The sequence below is a fragment of the Silurus meridionalis genome, chromosome 13 (genome assembly GCF_014805685.1).
Source record: "Silurus meridionalis isolate SWU-2019-XX chromosome 13, ASM1480568v1, whole genome shotgun sequence".
Lineage (NCBI taxonomy): Eukaryota > Metazoa > Chordata > Actinopteri > Siluriformes > Siluridae > Silurus > Silurus meridionalis.
Window position 1 is genome coordinate 17,825,662 of NC_060896.1, and position 22,101 is coordinate 17,847,762.

At 38.5% G+C, this 22,101-nt stretch overlaps 1 protein-coding gene across 1 annotated transcript; it reads right to left on the reverse strand.

The window, feature by feature from the left end:
• Positions 1-130: 130 nt before the first annotated feature.
• spred3 (sprouty related EVH1 domain containing 3) lies at positions 131-21,398 on the reverse strand. Its single transcript, XM_046864196.1, has 6 exons — positions 21,284-21,398; positions 19,185-19,350; positions 18,860-19,028; positions 18,571-18,632; positions 3,560-3,724; positions 131-3,167 (listed from the first exon to the last, which is right to left on the reverse strand). The coding sequence occupies exons 1-6, from the start codon at positions 21,292-21,294 to the stop codon at positions 2,184-2,186; spliced, it is 1,557 nt and encodes a 518-aa protein (XP_046720152.1). The 5' UTR covers positions 21,295-21,398; the 3' UTR covers positions 131-2,183.
• Positions 21,399-22,101: the final 703 nt, after the last annotated feature.

A 22,101-nucleotide genomic window follows, 5' to 3' on the forward strand; every position in this document is an offset into this window, starting at 1 on the left:
TTCAGATATCCTATGTTTCATTAAAATATAGAATGAGGGTTTAATTAAGGATACAAACCCACAATATGTAACACATCAAAGCAGCACATTGGCACAAAGTCAGAGAAGTCAGACAGCACAGGAATAAAAACCTGTCTCCAAAAATAATTAGAATAAATATCTCATTAAATAAATATTTTTTTTTCTCATTAATGATTTTTCAATACATATTAAAATATGCACATTGGCTGAAATAAATGACCCAAAAAAGTAAGTACTTGTGTACATAGTTACTTTAAAACTATGTTATTGATTAATTAAATCAAAAGGCACATTTATCAAGATGAATGAATGGGGCATTGAAGGGCAAACTCAACAAGGAAAGCTCAAGGACTAGATACTGGTGAGACTAATAATGGTCTACTACTAGTATAGGGAAAAGTGTTAGTAGCAGGGCATGTGTTTTATGACACTTTTCCTGTATCTATTACACTCCAAGAATGTTACTTAATCTATAAAGTGCTTCCAATTAAGATTTATTTATTTTTACTGAAAAGTGGGTAATATTTTAGCATTGCCTCCAGTGCCATATTAAAATACCTACACAGTATAGGTTGCTATCGCTCCGATAGTTCACTAAAATCTGTGATCGGGGTTTTTGTGATGTTCTGCAGCAGAAGGGTTTAAAAAATATATGTTGGGGAGGGTAATAAAATAGCAGCTTGTAGACAAATATTGTAAAGCCATGTCCCATCAGATATACAATAAAAGCTATGAGGTTCAGTCTGAGATCACAGGCAGTGTTTGATCTGATTTATCTAAATTATTTACTATGAATATCATTTTTGTACATTGTATTCATTTGCAAAAAGACCAAGGTTCATACTAATCATTTAGAATGGTAAAAGTTTATATAAAATAACATTTATATTTGAATATAATGTAAGATCATGCTGGAATAATCACTGCAAAACTGTTTTGGTTTAATAGATCGGATAGTCAGCTTAATATAATATATTATGTTGTTCTCTAAAAAGGTCACTTTGCAATTGATTACAGTGACAAATTAGTGAGATAGTACAGAATGGCAATAAAAGTGGCCAAACAACTCCTGTGTGATTCTGTGTACACCATTACATTAAACAAATCGATTCTTCATATGCAGATACAGACTTCATACTCATCAGACTGAACAGATTAGACTGTTTGATTCTACACCATAAGCCATTTTCACCTTCAACTTTTTCAGTAATATTTCCTGTCCTTTTTGAGAGACTTTTATTTTTTCTGGCCCCCTTATACTCTACAGCAGAGTCTTAATAAAAAAGAACTTTTCATTTGTTATTAATTACACTAAATTTGTAATCTGCACATCAGGGCCAGTGTTGATATCTGTAATGTTGTTATTTTTTGCAGTTGCAATATAGGTTTGGTTTCCAACAGTAAAATATGGTATCACTTCTTTTCTGAGTAGTGTGTTTTTGTGCATTGCAATTTTAGTGATCGCCCCATAAGCACCTACTGTAAAATCAAATAAAAAAATTTCCTGACCAGTGTACTCTAACATGTCCTTATCTGAAACAGCTCCAAAAACACACTGACCACTCAATATGCTACTGTATGCCAATGGCTTTGTAATTTTGGCTGCTTTTTCTCTATATATACTTTTTTTTCCTTTCCTCTATGCTGCCTGGAACATTGAGGCAAAACTCTGTTAAAAAAAAGGGGGGGGGGGGGGATGTTAATGAATTATACATAAAACAAAAACCTTTCAATGTTAAGGAAAGTAAGATATTATACATTTTGTCTTGTATTATCTTCCTAAAAAATGAAACAAAAAAATAATCTAACTTAGCTTTACACATTGGTGTTTTCAGTGTCCACCGTCTGTAAGCCTCAACAACAGTCAGTCAGAGATGAGAGAAGCTGGCGGTAGGAGCCATCTTCCTGCATCTTTGTGTTTCTCTGAAGTGCACAATGCAAACCTGTTAGTGCATTGTGTGTTGGCACCACCATTAAGGGTCCTGGTAGCATATAAACGGAATGCAGCAGAGGATTGTGGGGGAAAGGAGACTTTTTAATTATAGTTTAAGAGGTCTTGCTCTACAGCTATTCTTTAAATGAAAAAAATTTGGTGTTCTCCCTTCCCTCTCCTGCCATCACAACAACCTCTTCCTGGCCTCAAAACCTCCTAAAGCCAGGTCTCACCGCACAGCCTTGTGCTTTCCACCACAGCAGCCGCATCTCTCCCCACAGCGCAGGCATGCTCGCAGGGGCAGGTAGCAGCACATGCAGGGCACAAAAAGTGACAGTGCCAGTAGTACCATCCAGCCGGCACAGCAGAGTGGGTGTGGCCTGCGTCCCAGAGAGTCTTCACATGAACAAGGCTCCCAGAACTCACCTTCAGAGTCTGACATGCAGTGGTAGAGCAGGCTCTCAGCACACCATACACATGTCCACTGGCGTAAGCAGTGTAGAGCTGGATCTGGAGCATCCTGGCAGCGGCCACGTCCATTCTCTGAGGCACTAAAGACCGAGCGACAGTACACACAACGTGATGAGCAGGAGGATGACCCTTGTGGACATGGGCTGTCATCATCAGGTGAGATGGTATCTCCACCCCCACTGGTCCCACTGCCCCCTCTCTTACGAGTCCGAGAACGGGGTGTGGCAAGTGAAGTATGGATGCAGCATGGTGAGGGTGAACTTTTGCCTGTCTCCTGAGGAGAGCCACTTGCAGGAGATGCTCCAGGCATAGCATTAGGCATACAGGTGGGTGAGGAGGAGTGGCGCCGAGAGCCTTTGGTGTCCAGCATAACAGTGACCTCACAGCCTGTAGTTCCCACAGCTGCCAGTTCTTTTTCAAAGTGCACTACACACAGCTCTGACTTGTCTGGCCCACTTCCTACCATGACTCCTCCTGTCAGACCCCCTACTTTGGTCCGTGTGGCCCCGGCACGTCTGTAGTCCTCATAACCTCGTGAGCCCCATAAATCCTTGCATGGATCAATACTGCGTAGGTCACCTTCTTCCAGCAAGGACATAGTAGGAGAGAGTGGGGACAAGGGCGAGGAGGCAGGGGGTGCCAAAGGTGAGGTTGGGGGAGCAGGAGGAGGGGGAGGAGGCGCTGGTGGGTTCAACACAGCAGATACTTGAGAAATCTGGTGCTGGCATGATCGCCTATGGACCTGGAGAAAACCAAAATAATGGTGGGCAGAAATAGAGAACCAATAATGAAAACACAAATATCCATGCAATTAATCTTGCATGGACCTAACCATGTTTTTTGCTACCAATAAAACAATAAGAACTATTTGGTAACACTAACTTGTACACTGGGGGAAATAATTATTTGATCCCCTGAAGATTTTTGTAACTTTACCCCCAAAGAAATTAAACTCTCACTTTTAATAAACCTACCAGAAAAATTCTAGACTACATTTCTTCGTGAGGGGTAAATTTATAAAATCAGCACGGAATCAAATAATTATTTCCCCCACTTTATATCTGCATTGTTATCTGTATATTTTCACTTATCAAATATATTTACTCTAAATAATGCAAAAGGCAGGTAAAATACCTGGGCAGGGGTCTGAGAAGTGACAGCGTGCCCTTCCCCATACCCAAACTCTTCTGCTGCAGAGCGGACAAAGCAAGTGGAGGAGGACTCGCTTGTCACAATGGTTATAGGCTTGGGTAACATTTCCTTTCTGCTGTTGGAGGACGACTCACTGCCTGTGTGAGACTGACAAAGACAAAAAGTTATCAAACATACAGAACCTGTAAGTGCAGGTGTGTCCAAAGTCCAGCCCACAGACAAATATCTGCACCTTCTTTCTTAGAACATATAATAGTGCAGGAGACATTTAACACAGTTTGCTAAATTACAGAAGAATTTTTTTCTGACCACATTTACTTCAATAAAAATTTGTCATAGCTACAAAGTTAGCACTGAAACACTTGAAGTAATTTTGGTATTTAATATCATGAGACATTATGAAACAAATTATGGGAAACATAAATAACATTCAAAGGATGAGAAGGCAGAGAAACTGAAGCAACTGGAAGCTTTTCTAGGAAAAGAATTATGAGAAAATATGGTGCAGACCATTACGAGGGCTAATAAGTGGGGATGGGGGTTTCTGACTGCTAAGCATAGAAAACTACTCTTGAAAGCATGTTTAACTAAAGTGGTCAGTGTCAGGAAAAAGACCCACATATGTATGATTTTGCATGTCACTAAATCTGTCGGTTTATACATTGCTTCAGTTATTTCATTAAAATTATATTTTTTATAATATAGCTGTCTGAAGGGAGCCAGATTAGAGCAAAAAAGGGTTGACCCTCCTGTACTAGAACAAATTGTAACAAGATGTCATCAAACACAGCCTTAGCACAGAAATCTTGGAAGAGCTAATTTTATGCACCGCATTTGGACATTCAGTGGATGGGAAGGCATAATTCCAAATATCCTTTATTGTACCTTGGCTAATGATGGGTGTACAGCTTCACAACAGCTTTGAAAATACCAGCTATGAAAACTACTTTTATCAACAATAAGTGAATGTGTATTGGCACCTGAATAGTAAATCTGAATATAGTTAATAAGATTTTGATTTATATGGCAAAATGAATGTATAATTTTATTTTTATCTACTTCTTATGTACACTATGAGACCAAAAGTATCTGGACATCCAACTACTGAACATCCCATTCCAAAATCATGAGCATTAATATTGTTGTATGAGTTGTTCCAGTCTGCTGCTACAGCAGCCTCCACTCCATTGAGAAGGTGTTTTTCTAGTGTTTGGATCTGAGGGTTTTTTGTTGGCATGGATGTTCAGCAAAAAGGGAGAAGAAATCATAATGTTAAAGCATAGAAAGACATTCCAGACAATTGTGTATTTTCAGCTTTGTGGCAACAGTTTAGGAAAAACACTTTAATAGAAAATATAGTTAGGTAGCCCTAATGGATATTTACACAATTATAACCAAGTAATGTTCTAGGGATTGTTGCAACATTATTTTTAAGTAAATTCTACATTAGCACTGAAATCTACAAGCTAGATCATAGCCTCACAAATAATATCATCAAGATTTTGGGCCAGTTACAAGTTACAGTTTTAAGTTTTATACACAGTCTTTATACATTGAGGAAAATAAGTATTTGAACACCCTGCTATTTTGCAAGTTCTCCCACTTAGAAATCATGGAGGGGTCTGAAATTGTCATCGTAGGTGCATGTCCACTGTGAGAGACATAATCTAAAAAAAAAAATCCAGAAATCACAATATATGTTTTTTAAACTATGTATTTGTATGATACAGCTGCAAATAAGTATTTGAACACCTGTCTATCAGCTAGAATTTTTATTCTCAAAGACCTGTTAGTCTGCCTTTAAAATGTCCACCTCCACTACATTTATTATCTTAAATTAGATGCACCTGTCCACCCCATACAATCAGTAAGAATCCAACTTATAACATGGCCAAGACCAAAGAGCTGTCCAAAGACACTAGAGACAAAATTGTACACCTCCACAAGGCTGGAAAGGGCTACGGGGAAATTGCCAAGCAGCTTGGTAAAAAAAGGTCCACTGTTGGAGCAATCATTAGAAAATGGAAGAAACTAAACATGACTGTCAATCTCCCTCGGACTGGGGCTCCATGCAAGATCTCACCTCGTGGGGTCTCAATGATCCTAAGGAAGGTGAGAAATCAGCCCAGAACTACACAGGAGGAGCTGGTCAATGACCTGAAAAGAGCTGGGACCACCATTTCCAAGGTTACTGTTGGTAATACACTAAGACGTCATGGTTTGAAATTATGCATGGCACGGAAGGTTCCCTTGCTTAAACCAGCACATGTCCAGGCACGTCTTAAGTTTGCCAATGACCATTTGGATGATCCAGAGGAGTCATGGGAGAAAGTCATGTGGTCAGATGAGACCAAAATAGAACTTTTGGGTCATAATTCCAGTAAACGTGTTTGGAGGAAGAAGAATGATGAGTACCATCCCAAGAAAACCATCCCTACTGTAAAGCATGGGGGTGGTAGCATCATGCTTTGGGGGTGTTTTTCTGCACATGGGACAGGGCGGCTGCACTGTATTAAGGAGAGGATGACCGGGGCCATGTATTGCGAGATTTTGGGGAACAACCTCCTTCCCTTAGTTAGAGCATTGAAGATGGGTCGATGCTGGGTCTTCCAACATGACGATGACCCGAAGCACACAGCCAGGATAACCAAGGAGTGGCTCTGTAAGAAGCATATCAAGGTTCTTTGGAGGGAGCTCAAACTCCGTGTTTCTCAGCAACAGGCCAGAAACCTGACTGATCTAGAAAAGATCTGTGTGGAGGAGTGGACCAAAATCCCTCCTGCAGTGTGTGCAAACCTGGTGAAAAACTACAGGAAACATTTGACCTCTGTAATTGCAAACAAAGGCTACTGTACCAAATATTAACATTGACTTTCTCAGGTGTTCAAATACTTATTTGCAGCTGTATCATACAAATAAATAGTTAAAAAATCATACATTGTGATTTCTGGATTTTTTTTTTTTTAGATTATGTCTCTCACAGTGGACATGCACCTACGATGACAATTTCAGACCCCTCCATGATTTCTAAGTGGGAGAACTTGCAAAATAGCAGGGTGTTTAAATACTTATTTTCCTCACTGTACACTCAGCATCTGCTATTACGAACACATGTACACCTGCTCATTCATGTAGTTTTCTCATAAGTTAATTCTGTGGCATCAGTATAATGTGTAAATTGCATGCATGCAATCATTGTCCTTTACCGTTTATTTGGCTAGCTAGCCCTGCAAGCTAGTGTTTCTCTCGATTTCTCCCTCTCTTTGTTTAGATATACTGTATTTTCCGGACTATAAGCCGCTACTTTTTTCCCCACTCTTTGAACCCCGCGGCTTAAACAACAAAGTGGCTAATTTATGGATTTTTCCTGGGTTTTTCCCGGTTTCACAAGCTTCAAGCCAAAAAACCTGAACCCCATAACATTAGACCAATGAAATTACCGAACGGGTTCAGGTGAACCAATGAAACTCTCTACATTAAATCGGGTGTGCTCCCACTGAATTGGGCCACACCACATCATAAATATGGATGAGGTTCCTCTGAAGTTTGACCTGCCGCTCACTCGGACTGTCTACAGGAAATGCAAATCATTCGTCACGCTGAAAACAACCGGGCATGAAAAAACGCACTTCACCTGTGTTCTGAGCTGCACGGCATCGGGAGAAAAGCTTCACCGATGGTGATTTTTAAATGCACGCCGATGCCAAAAGAAAAACTCTCAAGAGAAACTGTTGTGAAAGGAAGAATTAAGACAGTGAACAATGACTTTCTTGGTAGGCCGTGTAACAGGCACTGTCTTTCATTAAAGCCTGTGTAAAATTCATTAGTTTCACTGTAGGCATATACACTTATACACATATACACATATAGACAGGTGCGGCTTATTTATGTTCAAAATAAAAATCTTTGTAAAATTCAGTGGGTACGGCTTATATTTGGGTTCGCTTAATAGTCCGCAAATTACGGTACTTGCTATTCCTGAGATACTAGTGATCCTGACTTTTACTGCTCTCTGGGTCTGTTTGATTCATTCATGATTCATTGATTGATTTGGCCTCATATGGACAGCTACCTAAGATGGCTTTGGATTGCAATTGCCAAGATGCACTCAAGTCTCCATCAGCAAATAGCTGATAACCTCAACAAAATAGACTTCATATTGGAAAGATAATGAATTTCTTGTTCGCACAATGGGAATTTCATGTAAATGATGAATTTCATGTCATGTAAATTTACATTTACAGTTAAACCCAGAATTTTTTTTATTTCTGTAAAGGTGATTTGTGACAATGTCCATTATTAAAATACCATTTCAATGAAATTTGAATCAGGCAGATACAGCTAAAGAGCTTTAGGTAGTGTTCACATCAAATGTGACCTGTAGGGCTTTAACTGTGACATGGTTGTTTGAGGCTGGTTTGAGAGTTTTTTTTATAAACTTTTAATTTCCTGGGTTCTTTACACAAAACAGAATGTTGTGAAAAACAAAATTTCACCTGGTTGATGAAATAGATTGAGGGATTTAACAGACTGGTTTAAATTTAATGTAATTTAAGCGCTTTTTCAATAATGTGGTGAGCAGAAAAGCATCTCGGAAAGCACAACCTGAATATATATATATATATATATATATATATATATATATATATATATATATATATATAGATAGATAGATAGATAGATAGATAGATAGATAGATAGATAGATAGATAGATAGATAGATAGATAGATAGATAGATAGTGGTGTGAAAAAGTGTTTCCTGATTTCAAAATCTTTTGCATATTTGTCACACTTTAATGTTTCAGATCATCAAACTAATTTAAATATAAGCAAAATATAACACAAGTGAACACAACATGCAGTTTTTAAATGAAGGTTTTTATTATTGAGGGAAAACTAAATCCAAAACTACATGGCCCTGTGTAAAAAAATGTTTGTTCCTAAACCTAATAACTGGTTGGGCCGCCCTTAGCAGAACCAACTGCAATCAAGCGTTTGCGATAACTTGCAATGAGTCTGTTACAGCGCTGTGCAGAATTGTTGTAATTCAGCCACATTGGAGGGTTTTCGAGCATGAACCGCCTTTTTAGGGTCATGCCACAGCATCTCAATAGGATTCAGGTAAGGACTTTGACTAGGCCACTCCAAAGTCTTCATTTTGTTTTTCTTCAGCCATTCAGAGGTGGATTTGCTGCTTTGTTTTTTTTTTTTAATCATTGTCCTGCTGCAGAACCCAAGTTCGCTTGAGCTTGAGGTCATGAACAGATGGCCGGACATTCTCCTTCAGGATTTTTTGGTAAACAGCAGAATTCATGGTTTTATTTATCACAGCAAATCTTCCATGTCTTGAAGCAGCAAAATAGCCCCAGACCATCACACTACCACCACCATGTTTTACTGTTGGTATGTTGTACTTTTTCTGAAATGCGGTGTTACTTTTATGCCAGACGTAATGGGATACACATCTTCCGAAAAGTTAAACTTTTGTCTCGTCAGTCCACAGAGAATTTTCCCAAAGGTCTTGGGGATCATGAAGATGTTTTCTGGCAAAACTGAGATGAGCCTTTATGTTCGTTTTGCTCAGCAGCGGTTTTGGTCTTGGAACTCTGCCATGCAGACCATTTTTGCCGTTTCTTTCTCATGGTGGAGTCATGAACACTGACCTTAACTGAGGCAAGTGAGGCCGGCAGTTCTTTGGATGTTGTTGTGGGGTCTTTTGTGACCTCTTGGATGAGTCGTCGCTGTGCTCTTGGGGTAATTTTGGTCGGACGGCCACTCCTGGGAAGGTTCTCTTTACTGTTCAATGTTTTTGCCATTTGTGAATAATGGCTCTCACTGTGGTTTACTGGAGTCCCAAAGCTTTAGAAATTTTTATATTTATTTTTATATTTATATAATTATTTTTAATTTATAACCTTTTTCCACACTGATAGATCTCAATTACTTTCTTTCTCATTTGTTTCTGAATTTCTTTGGATCTCAGCATGATGTCTAGCTTTTAAGGATCTTGTGGTCTACTTCACTTTTTCAGGTAGGTCTTATTTAAGAGATTTCTTGATTGTGAACAGGTGTGGCAGTAATCAGCCCTGGGTGTGGCTGGAGAAATTTAACTTGTGTGATAAACCACAGTTTTAACAGGGGGGCAAACACTTTTTCACACAGGACCATGTAGTTTTGGATTTTCTTTTCTTTTTGAATAATAAAAACCTTCATTTAAAAAATGCATGTTGTGTTCACTTGTGTAAGCTTTTACTAATATTTAAATTAGTTTGATGATCTGAAACATTAAAGTGTGACAAACATGCAAAAAAATAAGGGGGCAAAAACCTTTTCACACCACTGTATATATAAAAGCACTTTTGTACATCACTCTGGTTGCATTCTGTCTTTGTGCTGCTTTTACTTGTTTGATGGCTTCAGTCTCTTTTTTTTGGAGGTATAATACATGGCAAATTTGATTAAGGTCTGGTGATCTACTTGGCCAGTCTAAAACCACTTTTCCCTCTGATGACATTGTTTAGTTATGTTGGCAGTATATTTTAGTTTATTGTCTTGCTGCATGATGAATTGATTACATTTCTTTTTTTCTGTAAATTGGCAAATGTTTTAGTTTAGTCAGTTCTGAAGTTCTGTATTTATTCTGTAAATATCTTGGCTCACCTGTTTCATGTCTCATTCTTAGTACACAAGTGGTTTCATTCTTTTTCACAGCTTTACGAATTGTTGCATTAGCAATGCCCAATGCTTGTGCATTGGTTTCAATTTTCTCTCTTTGCCTTTATAAATATGATCAAAATATAATGGAAATTCCTTTTATTTCCTGATAATTTATGTTAAACAACTTAGAAAATGACACCTCTTGTTTGAATCCACCCATTTTCGTGATGTCAAAAATATTGGAACACTAGAACTGAGATGGATGTTTCTTTAATGTGTTGAGTTTGAATGGCTACTTCCAGAATAGGCTCAACTAACTAGCTTCAGTGATGATGTAAAACGTGATGGTAACAGCAACATTAATTGAGAAAGAAACATTCTGCCTGCCAATTTACAGAGAAATGCATCCAATCTAATTTCAGGAAACTTCATCATGAAGCAAGACAATAACCCAAAACACAGTGCCAAAACAACAAATCACTTAATCAGAGAAAAGGGAACAACATAAATATCCGACTTTTTAAGACCTTTAATGTAATCTTTAAAAAATACAGAGAAAATATTTTATATTTGTAAAGACTTTAAATTTAAAAAAAAAAGTACAACACCCTGATTGCATAAGTCTGCGTAAAGGGGGGAAAGTGGAAGGTTGTAGACTAGCCTAGCCAGTCACCAGACTAAGCAATGCAAGAGTTTGGTATTTTAGTTTGGTAGATCATTGGATCACTGACTTGATGCAGTTGCAAGCAAAAGGTACTGTATGTAACCAAATAATACATGTTTTTTTCACTTTAATTTATTTTAGGACATGTGGTTCCAAAATTTTGAATTTAGGTTTCTACATTTTTGATAGACCATGAATAAAGTTGCCCTGTTCTAATTTGGTTAATTTTGATGAAAGAAAATGGGAAAAAGGTTTTCGATTTTGGATAAAAGAAAATAAAAGTTTAAATTCTGATCTACTGTCTCATATTCACCTTTGGATCTTAAACCCAAATGTCATCAGTGCATGTTAAAAATAAAAGTCTCTGTTTATAAAAAAAAAAAAAAAAGAAAACCTTTTATAATAAAAGGTTATGTATGTAAACCTGGTTCCCTGAAGGAACGAGATGCTGCGTCAACAACTCTCTCTAAATCATGTGTGTAATCTGTCCAACAGAAAGGCACCCGTCACCGACGGGGTGATTTCACAACCACTGCACTGGAAGTAAGCGATGCAGGGAGTGTGGCCTGGAGACGCATTGTCTCCTTTCCTGAGGGAACCAGGGTTCCATACGTAACCGAGACACGTTCTCTTTCAAGAACTCGAGCTGTGTCAGAATAAACATGTCATTAATGGGTGCTTGCCCAGCGACTGCTCAGCAAGCGTGGCACGATAAGCTGTAATAGCCGACACGTAACACAACCCTGTGGTGAACTGTCCCTGAACCGACTGGGCAGTTAACTAGATCCAACTGGGTGCACTTAAACCACACAGTAAACAAGCACCATTTCGTGGCATACAACCAGCTCTGGATGAATGGTCTCCACTACCTCGGCAGAGAGACCAGTGGCTAAGAGTTGTGCCCCTCAGGGGCAACAGCCACAGGCTCCATAACTCTGGGCATAGGTGAACCAAGGTGCCCCCTGCCTGGGAGAACCTCTCTCACAGGAGGAACCTCTCTAACAAGGAGGTCGCTCAAGAAGGGCTGCCAGGTCCGCAAACCATGGTCTGCCTGGCCACCGAAGGACTCCATCCCAGCAAACCTTTTGTTCAGAACTCCCAGGAGCAGCGCGAAAGGGGGGCAGCATCCCTTGGGACCACAGGGGGATTTGACATGCCAGCCTGTATAGGGGCGAGATCGCAGACCCCCCTGGTGGTTGATGTAGGAGACCACTGATGTGTTGTCCATGTAGTGCTTTTTTTTCCTTTTCCAGAAGGAAAGCTTTGCCCCTGTCAAGAATATCTGATAGGGTGAGCAACAGATGCCTCTCTGTGGTCACTAGGGCTGACGTGGACTGGCCAGTGGCTCTAGTGGTCTCCTTATTAGTCCCAATCGTCAGGTCCGTAGCACGACGTGTCTTTTGGACATCTTCAGCGCCCGTACTAACTTCCTCATCCAATTTTCACAGCAGGTCAGCCTGGCATGCCTGTAACACGGCCATTGTGCCCACCAAGGCCGAGGAAGTCCAAAGGGGCTTCAGGGCAGTGCCTTAAGGTATGATGCAGCACCTGGGGAGAGATAGTCAGCTAGCATCTCTTCAACCCGGGGCATCGCCCCTTAACTGCAATATTTTTGCCCTACTACATCAGCGCAGAGAGAGACATAGGAACTGAAGAGGTGGGTCAAGTATCGGCTGCTCCAGGATCTGGACACCTCAGTGTGCCCCCATGACGTAAATCGACACTTCCCTTCGCCTTGGCAAAAGCAGTGCCCAAACCAGGGAGGAGCGAGAGCGCCCTTCTCGAAGAGAAGTGGAAGTGGAGGGCATGGACCCGGCTAGCTACACACAAGCTGACACCAATATATATATATATATATATATATATATATATATATATATATATATATATATATATATATACTAATAAACTTGTGTTAGGCTGCATTATCCTACATATCACTTCCATTAGAACTTATTGTTGCCTTGAGGAGGTATATTTGGTCTACAGCAATGTTTTCTTGCTGTTAGGTATCAAAGTAGCATCTACTTGTTGGCCAGTGTAAAGTCCTTGTGCCAGTTTGTCCCCAGGTAAGCAATGTACATGCATCTGACCATTTACATTATTTAAAATCTAAAATGATTAATCAGATCAGGTCACTTTTTTATATTACTCCAAAGTTGCTTCAGTAGGCACTTTTTGTGGTGGACAGAGATGAACATGGACTATCTGACCTGTGCAGGTTCATACACAGCAAGCTACAATGTGCTGTGTGTTCTGACACCGCTCTATCATAGAAAGCATTTATTTTCAGAAGTTTGTGTTATAGCTCTTTGAGCCTTGCGTGGCCGTGAAACCATTCCAGTAGTCCTTCCTTAAATGACTAGGTACTATTCCTTGTTATGGCTGATTTGTTTGTGTGTGTCTGTGTATGTGTATATAAAAATATAAATACAGAAATAGCAGCTCTTTGAATTCTATCCAAAGCAATAACTTCGTTAATAATCATTTTCTGTATGAATTTTACTGGGTCATTCCTTACTTTTGTTCTTTTTCAGCAATATTGTTGTAGATTCGCTGGTGTGGTTGGCGTCATTGTTCTGTTGACCTAATTTCGGCAAGCTTTAGCTGTCGGACAGATGGCTTCACATTTGACTCTAGAATAATTTGTATACAGAGAAGTTAATGGCAAATTAAGAAAGGATATTATATTGGATGTTAGATACATGGCGCTTCTCTACCGCAACCACAAGCACTCAATAGGGTTCAGGTTTGGAGACATACTTGTCCACTCCATCACCTTCACCTTTAGATTCCTCAGCAAGGTAGTTGTCATCTTGGAAGTGTGTTTGGAGTCATTATTGTGTTTGAAAACTGTGTTGGACAATCGGCCCAGTTTCTGAATAGAGGGCATAATGTTCTGCTTCAGAAGGTCACAGTATATATATATATATATATATATATATATATATAAGCTGTCAAATTGCGCGATTAATGCAGCATTCATTTCTGTTTGATTCTTTTTATTAAAATTTTTTATTAATTAACTAATTAATTAGTTAATTAATTGATATGACAACTTTAAATGCAACACACATTCATTCACAACGTCTGTTTTTTACTCAGACATAAAAAAAATTATTCAACTAAAAAATAATTTTTAATCACTAAACATTGTTTTACTGATGTGCCAAGTCTCAAATCAGTCACCAAAATCTGCTAAGGTGCACACATCCGGCATTTAAAACCATCCGTGCGGAAACATAGCAAAAGTTCAGTTTGGTGTCCTAAAGATTTACATAATTTAAAACACCATAGTTACTTTAAAACATTTACAAGAGTATTTTTATGAGCTGCCCTGTCATCTGAAATGTAAACAGGCTTGTCTGTTTGAGCAACTGGCTCAGTGCAAATAAACAGATGTAATGGGAACCTGTGGGTTGTTCTTTTTTCCATGTGTTTAATAGACATGAACAAGTTCTTTAAAACATGTCTACCATCTTTGAAAAATGTCTATGTTCCATATGCTCTATGTTCAGTTTGGTTTCTCTAATAATACATTTGCATAAAGCATCCATATTTGTCCATGCCCATGTTGATTAGAGTATTGAAAACTTGAAAAGTATTACTTTAAGATACTTAGAATGTATTTAGGTATTTAGAATGGACAAAAATGTGTGATTAAGTTGCAAAATAACTCATGACAATCATGTGATTAATTGTAATAAAATATTTAAATCCCTTGATAGCCGTAATATATATATTATATGTACTGTCGGTACAGTGCTTTCGGTTTGGTACACAGGTTTTCCCGAATGCAGTCCTTTTTATGTGTGGAACCTGATAAAATCTGTGTTCCCCCAGGAATGTATTTATTTTCAAGTTTGTTTAGTCTCCACCTCAAATTTTTAGGGTTTTTATTAGTATTATTGCTGTTGTTGTTGTTATTAAATTTGAAAACATACACAACAATGGTATTGGTATAAAAAAGAAACACGTAACGGAAATAAGATTTGTTTTGTGCAAGCATGAAAATGCTAAAGAATCCATATCGCTAGCGTTAGCCGCTAATGGGGTCTAACAAATTTAAAATATTTAATTTCATTTTTCCATTTATTGAATTTTCTTGAAAAAAATGTATTTGTGCTAATTGAATTGATTACTCAATTTATTCAATATAATAAAAGTGTATTGCATTAATTGATTAATTGATTAATTTTTTTATAATTTTGTATATATTATCTTATGACTTATTTAACCAAGCAGAAATTTTATCTAATATATATATATATATATATATATATATATATATATATATATATATATATATATATATATATATAGTGCATTTAGAAATTATTCAGACCCCCTTCACTTTTTTTCAATTTTGTTATGTTGCAGCCTGATACTAATGTATTTAGTATCAAAATGTATTTTTTCAATTGATCTACACTCAATACCCCATAATGCCATAATGACCAAATTAAACCTGGATTATAGAAATGTCAATAAATTCTTTAAAATAAAAAACCTGACATATTGCATGAACATAAGCATTCAGTATGCAAAAACACTAGACAGTTAGCTCAGTTGTCTCCTATTTCTCTTGATCATTGCTGGGATGTTTCTAGACCTTGACTGGGGTCTACCTATGGAACATTTTCATTGATTGGACGTGATTAGGAAAGGCACACACCTTTCTATACCTCACAGCAGACAATGCATATCAGAGCAAAAATGAAGCTATGAGGTCAAAAAAAGTGCCTGCGGAGCTCAGAGACAGGATTGTTGGCTAGAGCTGGGGAAGTCTACAAAAAGTTGTTGCTGCACTGATGATTTCCAAAAGCACAGTGGCCTCCATTATTCTCAAATGGAAGAAGTGTCGCACAACCAGGACTCTTCCAAGAGCTGGTCATCCTGCCAAACTGAGCAATCAAAGGAGAAAGGCCTAGTAAAGAGGTGACCAAGAACCCAATGGTCACTCTGACTGAGCTAACAGAGATCCTGTGTGGTGATGGGACAAAGTTCCAGAAGGACAACTATCACTTCTGCCCTTCACTGATCTGGGCTTGAAGTATGCAAAAAAACACCCAAAGGACTCTCAGACAGTGTGGAACAAGATTTTCTGGTCTGATGAAACCAAGGTTAAACTGTTTGCCTCAATTCCAAACATAATGTGCGTTGGAAATCAGGCACAGCTCATCATCATCATCTGCCCCAAACCATCCCAAAAGTGGAGCATGATGGTGGCAGTATTATGCTCTGGGTTCAGTGCTCAATACAGTGCTCAGGACCTCAGACTGGGCAGAAGGTTGACCTTCCTACATAACAACAACCATAAGCACACAGTTAAGACAACACAGGAGTCGCTTAGGGACAAGTCTGTGAATGCCCTAAAGTGGAACAGCCGGAACCCTGAAGTGAACCTTTTTAAACATATCTGTAGAAACCTGGCTGTCCACTGACAGTCCCCATTCAACCCCATTTGACTTGAGAGGATTTGCATTGAAGAATGATAGAAAACCAAGGTGTGCAAAGCATGATGCATCTTTCCTAAACCGACTCGAGGCTGTAACTGCCCAAACTAAATACTGAGTAAAGAGTCTGAATATGTACCTGTTCATATGTAAAAACCAAAAAAAAAAAAACCATGCATTTCATGAATTTTGTTTTCATTTTGTCATTCTGGGGTACCGATTTTAGATTAATGAGAAAAAAAAATTACAATTGTAGTATCAGGTTGCAACATAACAAAATTATAAAGGGTAAGTTAAAGGGGTCTGAATACTTTCTGAATGCTAAATGTACTATATATATATATATATATATATATATATATATATATATATATATATATATATATATATATATATAGTGGTGGGCCATCAGGGCCAGCAAAGCCTTCTCTGCTGGCTTAAACACTATCAAAAGTACTGACCTACATTTACAACCTAAATTCTAATATTTGTTTTATGAAATTGTATTAATTTATTCCCAACAGTTTATTCTCTTTATGTCATAGTGTTTCTCTTGGCTGCACTGCTTCCAGTACATGTATGTGAACATTAGATTTATTGTCCAATCAGATTCCAGCCTCTATGTGCTGCCAAGTCAATCTAACCTGCCCAGGGCCTTCAGAATCAGTAGTGCTGGCCGATGTACCATAGACTATATTAGCAATGGTTCTGTTTCTTTAACCAATCAGATTTCAAATTTGCCTCAGAATAACGTCAGCATTTTTTCGTCCTCTGATTGGTTTTTCAGAAGGAAACTGTTACAGCCAATTCGATTAGCAAAACACACACATCTTCTAGGCGATGCTAGCTAGCTTGTCTCAGCCCGGGAATGGGTTTGTTCTCCACTTTCACACCAGTGAATATGAGCCTTACCACTGGTTTACAGCCTCTGAGGAGCGGTGCAAATTACGTGAGTATGCATTATGAATATGCATCTTTGGTAAGTATGATGTATTTTATTTCAATTTTTTTTATGTTTTTGTCATGTATTAGACAAATATTGATTCTGAACTGCTCCAGGTGCGGTGGTTTGGAGTCTTAACTGGGTTTCTTGCTTTCTAGTAAAATGGTATTCGCACTCAATATGTGAAATGCCTCTCTCTCTGTAATGCCACACGTTGTTATATTGCGTTTTTGTATAGTATTGATGGTTTCTGTAATTGCGACGTAATAGTGTTGGTATTAAGAGGTGGACTAAGTCGGGTAAATCCCCAATGAAGGACCAGGTACCAAAATGCACCAAAATGTGTATAATGATTGGTACAGTGGGAGCTTACCCGATTAATTTGGCCATTATATATATATATATATATATATATATATATATATATATATATATATATATATATATATATATATAATATTTATGCCAAATTATAAGTTTGCATAGAATTACATATTGGTTAATATACCAATTTTATTCAACTCTTTCATTTAAAAAGTCTTTAGATCTATGAAATGTATGGATCTCCTGTTCAAAATCTTTTAAGTCTTTAGAAGTTGTTTCTAATTGGGTCTTATTTTTTTCCCAAGTGAGAAACAGCTTCCAGTACAGAATATTCTTGAATCTTCTTTAATAATTCCAGAAAAGCAGCCAGATAAACCAGATAGGAGTTTATTTAATCTTTTTTCAGTTTTGGAGGGCTGTCCAATTTCTGGTATTGTCATGGTGGTGGCCCATTTTTTCAACTTGATGATGGCCTTCACAATGTTCTATGGTATATTTCTTTTTAAATATTTTTTCTCTCTCTTGATTGGAATCTTTCAATAAATGGATCTTAATGATGATTAGTCAATGAAACATTGCACTTACAGTGCATTTTTATTTGGGGTTAATCAGGCTCACTTCATTTATAACATTCCTCACTTTATAACCCGAGTTTGAGTGAGATTGATTGATTTAATTCTGAGCACAGTCACAGGCCTCATTGATAAACGGGGTGCACATTTGTTCAGCCAGGTTGTTGTTTTTCCCCTGAAATTATTTCATATTAAAGGTTGGGAAAAAGTTAGCAGTGTAATGCTTCCCTCTAGTCTTGCGATCAAAAATTCAGCCACTGAGATTTATCTGTCTTTGTGGAATGTAAAATATAAGGGCTTGTTTTGTCCTTGGACTGTATTTTTAACATAAATTACTTGATAGTGATAAAAGTTATGAGGTGATAAATAGACTCACTGCTTGACCATCATCTTCAGTGTCCCCTTCTTCTGGTGTGGAGGAAGAAGGAGAGTCAAAGCCTTGAAAGGAAAGTTATCGTAAAAGAATTAGATTTTAGATTTTTACATGCAAAAATATTGTGGATATTAAAATGACATGTTTACAAAAATAGTCATATATTTTACATAATAAACCAAATAAATGAGATCATAAGATTCCACAAGACAAAGGTAGCAGGTAGAATAACCAATATTGATATTTGTAATCTCATCAATAACTTTTTTAGGCCTCTAGGTTTTTGGCATACCTTTGTCCAGCTTGTCAAGGACAATTTGAAGGCCCTTCTCAAAAGAAATGGCATCGGCTGGACTCTGGAAGGTTAGGCCAAACTTCCTCTCCTCCACACGCCAGTGATGGAAGATGGGGTTCACCTTGTTGTAGATCAGACCCTTTTGAATGGGACATTCAAGCACGGGCTACATAGAAAGAGAAGGGTCAGTGTGGGTCTGTGAATAAGTTGGCATCACATATACCTTTAAACTGCTGACCCAAAGATGGCATACATTAAGTCAGAGCCAGTACAAATAAAATGTCAGTTGGAGACTGGCATAAACACACACGCACACACTCACTGCTCGATCGCGCAGCCGCTCTCCACGTATGACATATTCCTTCTGCCCTTGGCTTTCAGAACTCCTCCCTTTACAGATGACAACGTGGCTAAGGCCTCCACCTCCAAGGGGCACCCAGCCACCACTAGAATCGTCACGTGTCATTACCACTGCTCGGACACGCACGCTGTAAGGGAGTTGTGAGGTGTGAGGACACAGACTAGTAGAGCATCAGACATCAGAAGCACTCACAAACAAAAACACTTAAACACCTACATGAATGCATATGGCACACAAACTCCCAACATTATCCACCCACCTTAATATGTGCACGCAAGCACACACACACATGCACACGAGCACAGGTGCATACCTAAACATCCGAATAACAAACACAGGTTTTACTAAAGGACCAACAATACAGTGGAAAACTCTAGTGTGTGAAATAGAACAGCAAAGGCTGTGTGATGCAAAATAGGGACATTTATTGTTCAGTGTTTGTATAACAAATAATAAATGGGGCCTTATGAAGAAATTATGATTTTTTTGTTGTTGTTGTTGTTCACTACAGATGACTTGATTGATTTGTAATTTTGTTTTAATAAACCATGCACTATTATAAACTAACATTTAGATACATTGTCATGTGTCTGATCTTGGTTTTCCATTTATATTCATTTAACCATCAGCGTCAGGATGAAACTCCGCCAGTGATGTACAGGAAGGCTGAGCGAGTGTTAGTGAAGGATCACGTGAGAGAGTGCAACGCGTTCTCGCTTTCAATCCAGGAAACGCAACATATTAACAGGCGTAGTTGCTTTCAGGTAGTTTAATGCTTGGTGTAAACCGAGTGGCACATAAATGACTGAACGCGTTCATATGATTGAATGCGTTCATATTGTAAAAAGAGGTAGATCATAAATGAATGGTGGGAATGAGATTGCAGCAAATATTAAAAAAAAAATGTCGAGACAGACTGAAATGTCTCAGCCCTCATGACCTAGAGGGAGAAAGAGAAATCCACTGAGCTTTTTCTCACAGAGATATATCAATGAACGCGCCCATTAGCCATACGAGGCCCGTGCTATGTGAGCCCAGGCACAGCGATATTTTTCCACACCAAGAATCCCAATTTAATGCATGATATAATAAACGCACACACACATATACACACACACACACACACACACACACACGCACATTTTAGATTTAGAGATTTGTCGATATTGTGTTGTTAATAATTTTAAGACATTCCGTTTTCTCTCCCACCTATCCCCAGCTCACATCTGCGCTCGCTCGCGCGTCGACACAAGCAATTTTATGAATGAAATACAATAAAAGTGGCGGAATTAAAAAAAAGTGATATTGTGTATGAATGTTTGCATTTGTTAAGGGAAAAAAAATGAAAGATGAGTGGGTGCAAGAAGGAATGGAGGAAGAAAGAGCCGGGTTGTAGGGGGGGAGGGGGGGGGGGGGGGGGACATGAGGAAAGGAAGAAGAGGAGGGGGTTGAGGAAGAGGGGGAGAGAAAATCGCATTTCATTCATAAAGTTTGGCTTTAAAAACCATAATGAAACCCGAGCAGCGTTGAAAAAAAAAGCATAAGACAGTCCCCCCTCTCCCTTTCTATCAGGCTACATAAGTGAATGGCATCCGCAACGAGATCACGGTCGAGGAAAAAAACGCCATATTTAGGATTTATTTTCAGGGTACATCTACACATTCCGTGACATATTTCATTCGCTACGTGAACTGTGAAAATAAAATTCATATATCACTATATATGGATCAAATCGTGCCATTGCGTATTTTCAAGAAGGAAGATGTACTAGAAATCATTTGGGTACGGCGTTTTCCAGTAACATATTTTTTACACCATGATTGAGACAAATGTCTAAATTAATTGTATATATTACTTTCAGAAGTGTAGACGGATAATAATACGCTGTGAATATCTAACGCTGCATGTTTTGAAAAATAGATCTAAATATCAGCTATAAGCGCATTCCATGCTCCGTGTTTAGAGGTGGTTAAAAAATGGGAAGAAAAAAAAATAACTGTTCCACAGCACATCTATTTTGTCTTCTGTAATGTTCGGTCGAATAAAATACAAGGACTTACTCGCCCTCCATGGCTCGGTGCTGCTTGCCGCTTTGAGCTGACTGCCCCGGTCTCCTGTCTTTTTTATTTCCCTTCTCACCGGAACACACACGCGCTTACTCTCGCTCTCTTTTGCTCTTTCGCTCTCACACACACACACACACACACACACACACACACACATACGCGCGCGCGCGCGCACACGCACGCACCCTCCCAACCCCAACAAATATACGTGAACGTACAGTCTTTCATAAACGCGATCAGTGTTTTCATTTTCTTATCTTTTTGTGTCTATATAATCTTTGGTGTGTTAGAATAGGGCTCGAGGATGCAGCAGCCATTTTCCGTTTGTTATACCGACAGCATCCTCTCTCTCTCTCTCTCTCTCTCTCTCTCTCTCTCTCTCTCTTTCTCTCTCTCTCGCAGTCACTCCCTCCCTATTTCTTTTCCTTGTTTCCTTGTACGCTACCTGCCGCGTTTCCTGCCTTCTGACCATCGCGAAGCTCCAAAACAACAGATCACTCACCAGTCTCAACGGAGGACATCTAGTGAAAAATGGCAGTTCTACAAGTCAGTTATTGTGATCAGTTCAAGCGATATATTGGCCTGGTCGGATTACGTCGTTACTTTGATTGCGATCAGAAAATACCCTGCACCAAAGAACGTCAGGTCCTTGTCACATTGATGTAGTGCTTTTTGATGTGGAAGAAAACATACAAAGATAGAGAGATAGATATATGACATGCTATAGCATAGATTAACCTTCAAATTAGGAGAACACGAAGAAATCAGCCATCAAATAATCGAATATTTAATGCTATTGGCGGCAAAGGCCT

What these genes read in the sequence shown, in the direction of transcription:
- spred3 (XM_046864196.1), bottom strand. An exon ending in AGCGGCTGCGCGATCGAGCA is followed by an intron (nt 19,029 to 19,184) that starts GTGAGTGTGTGC and finishes CTTTCTATGTAG; the next exon opens with CCCGTGCTTGAATGTCCCAT. An exon ending in CCTTGACAAGCTGGACAAAG is followed by an intron (nt 18,633 to 18,859) that starts GTATGCCAAAAA and finishes TTTCCTTTCAAG; the next exon opens with GCTTTGACTCTCCTTCTTCC.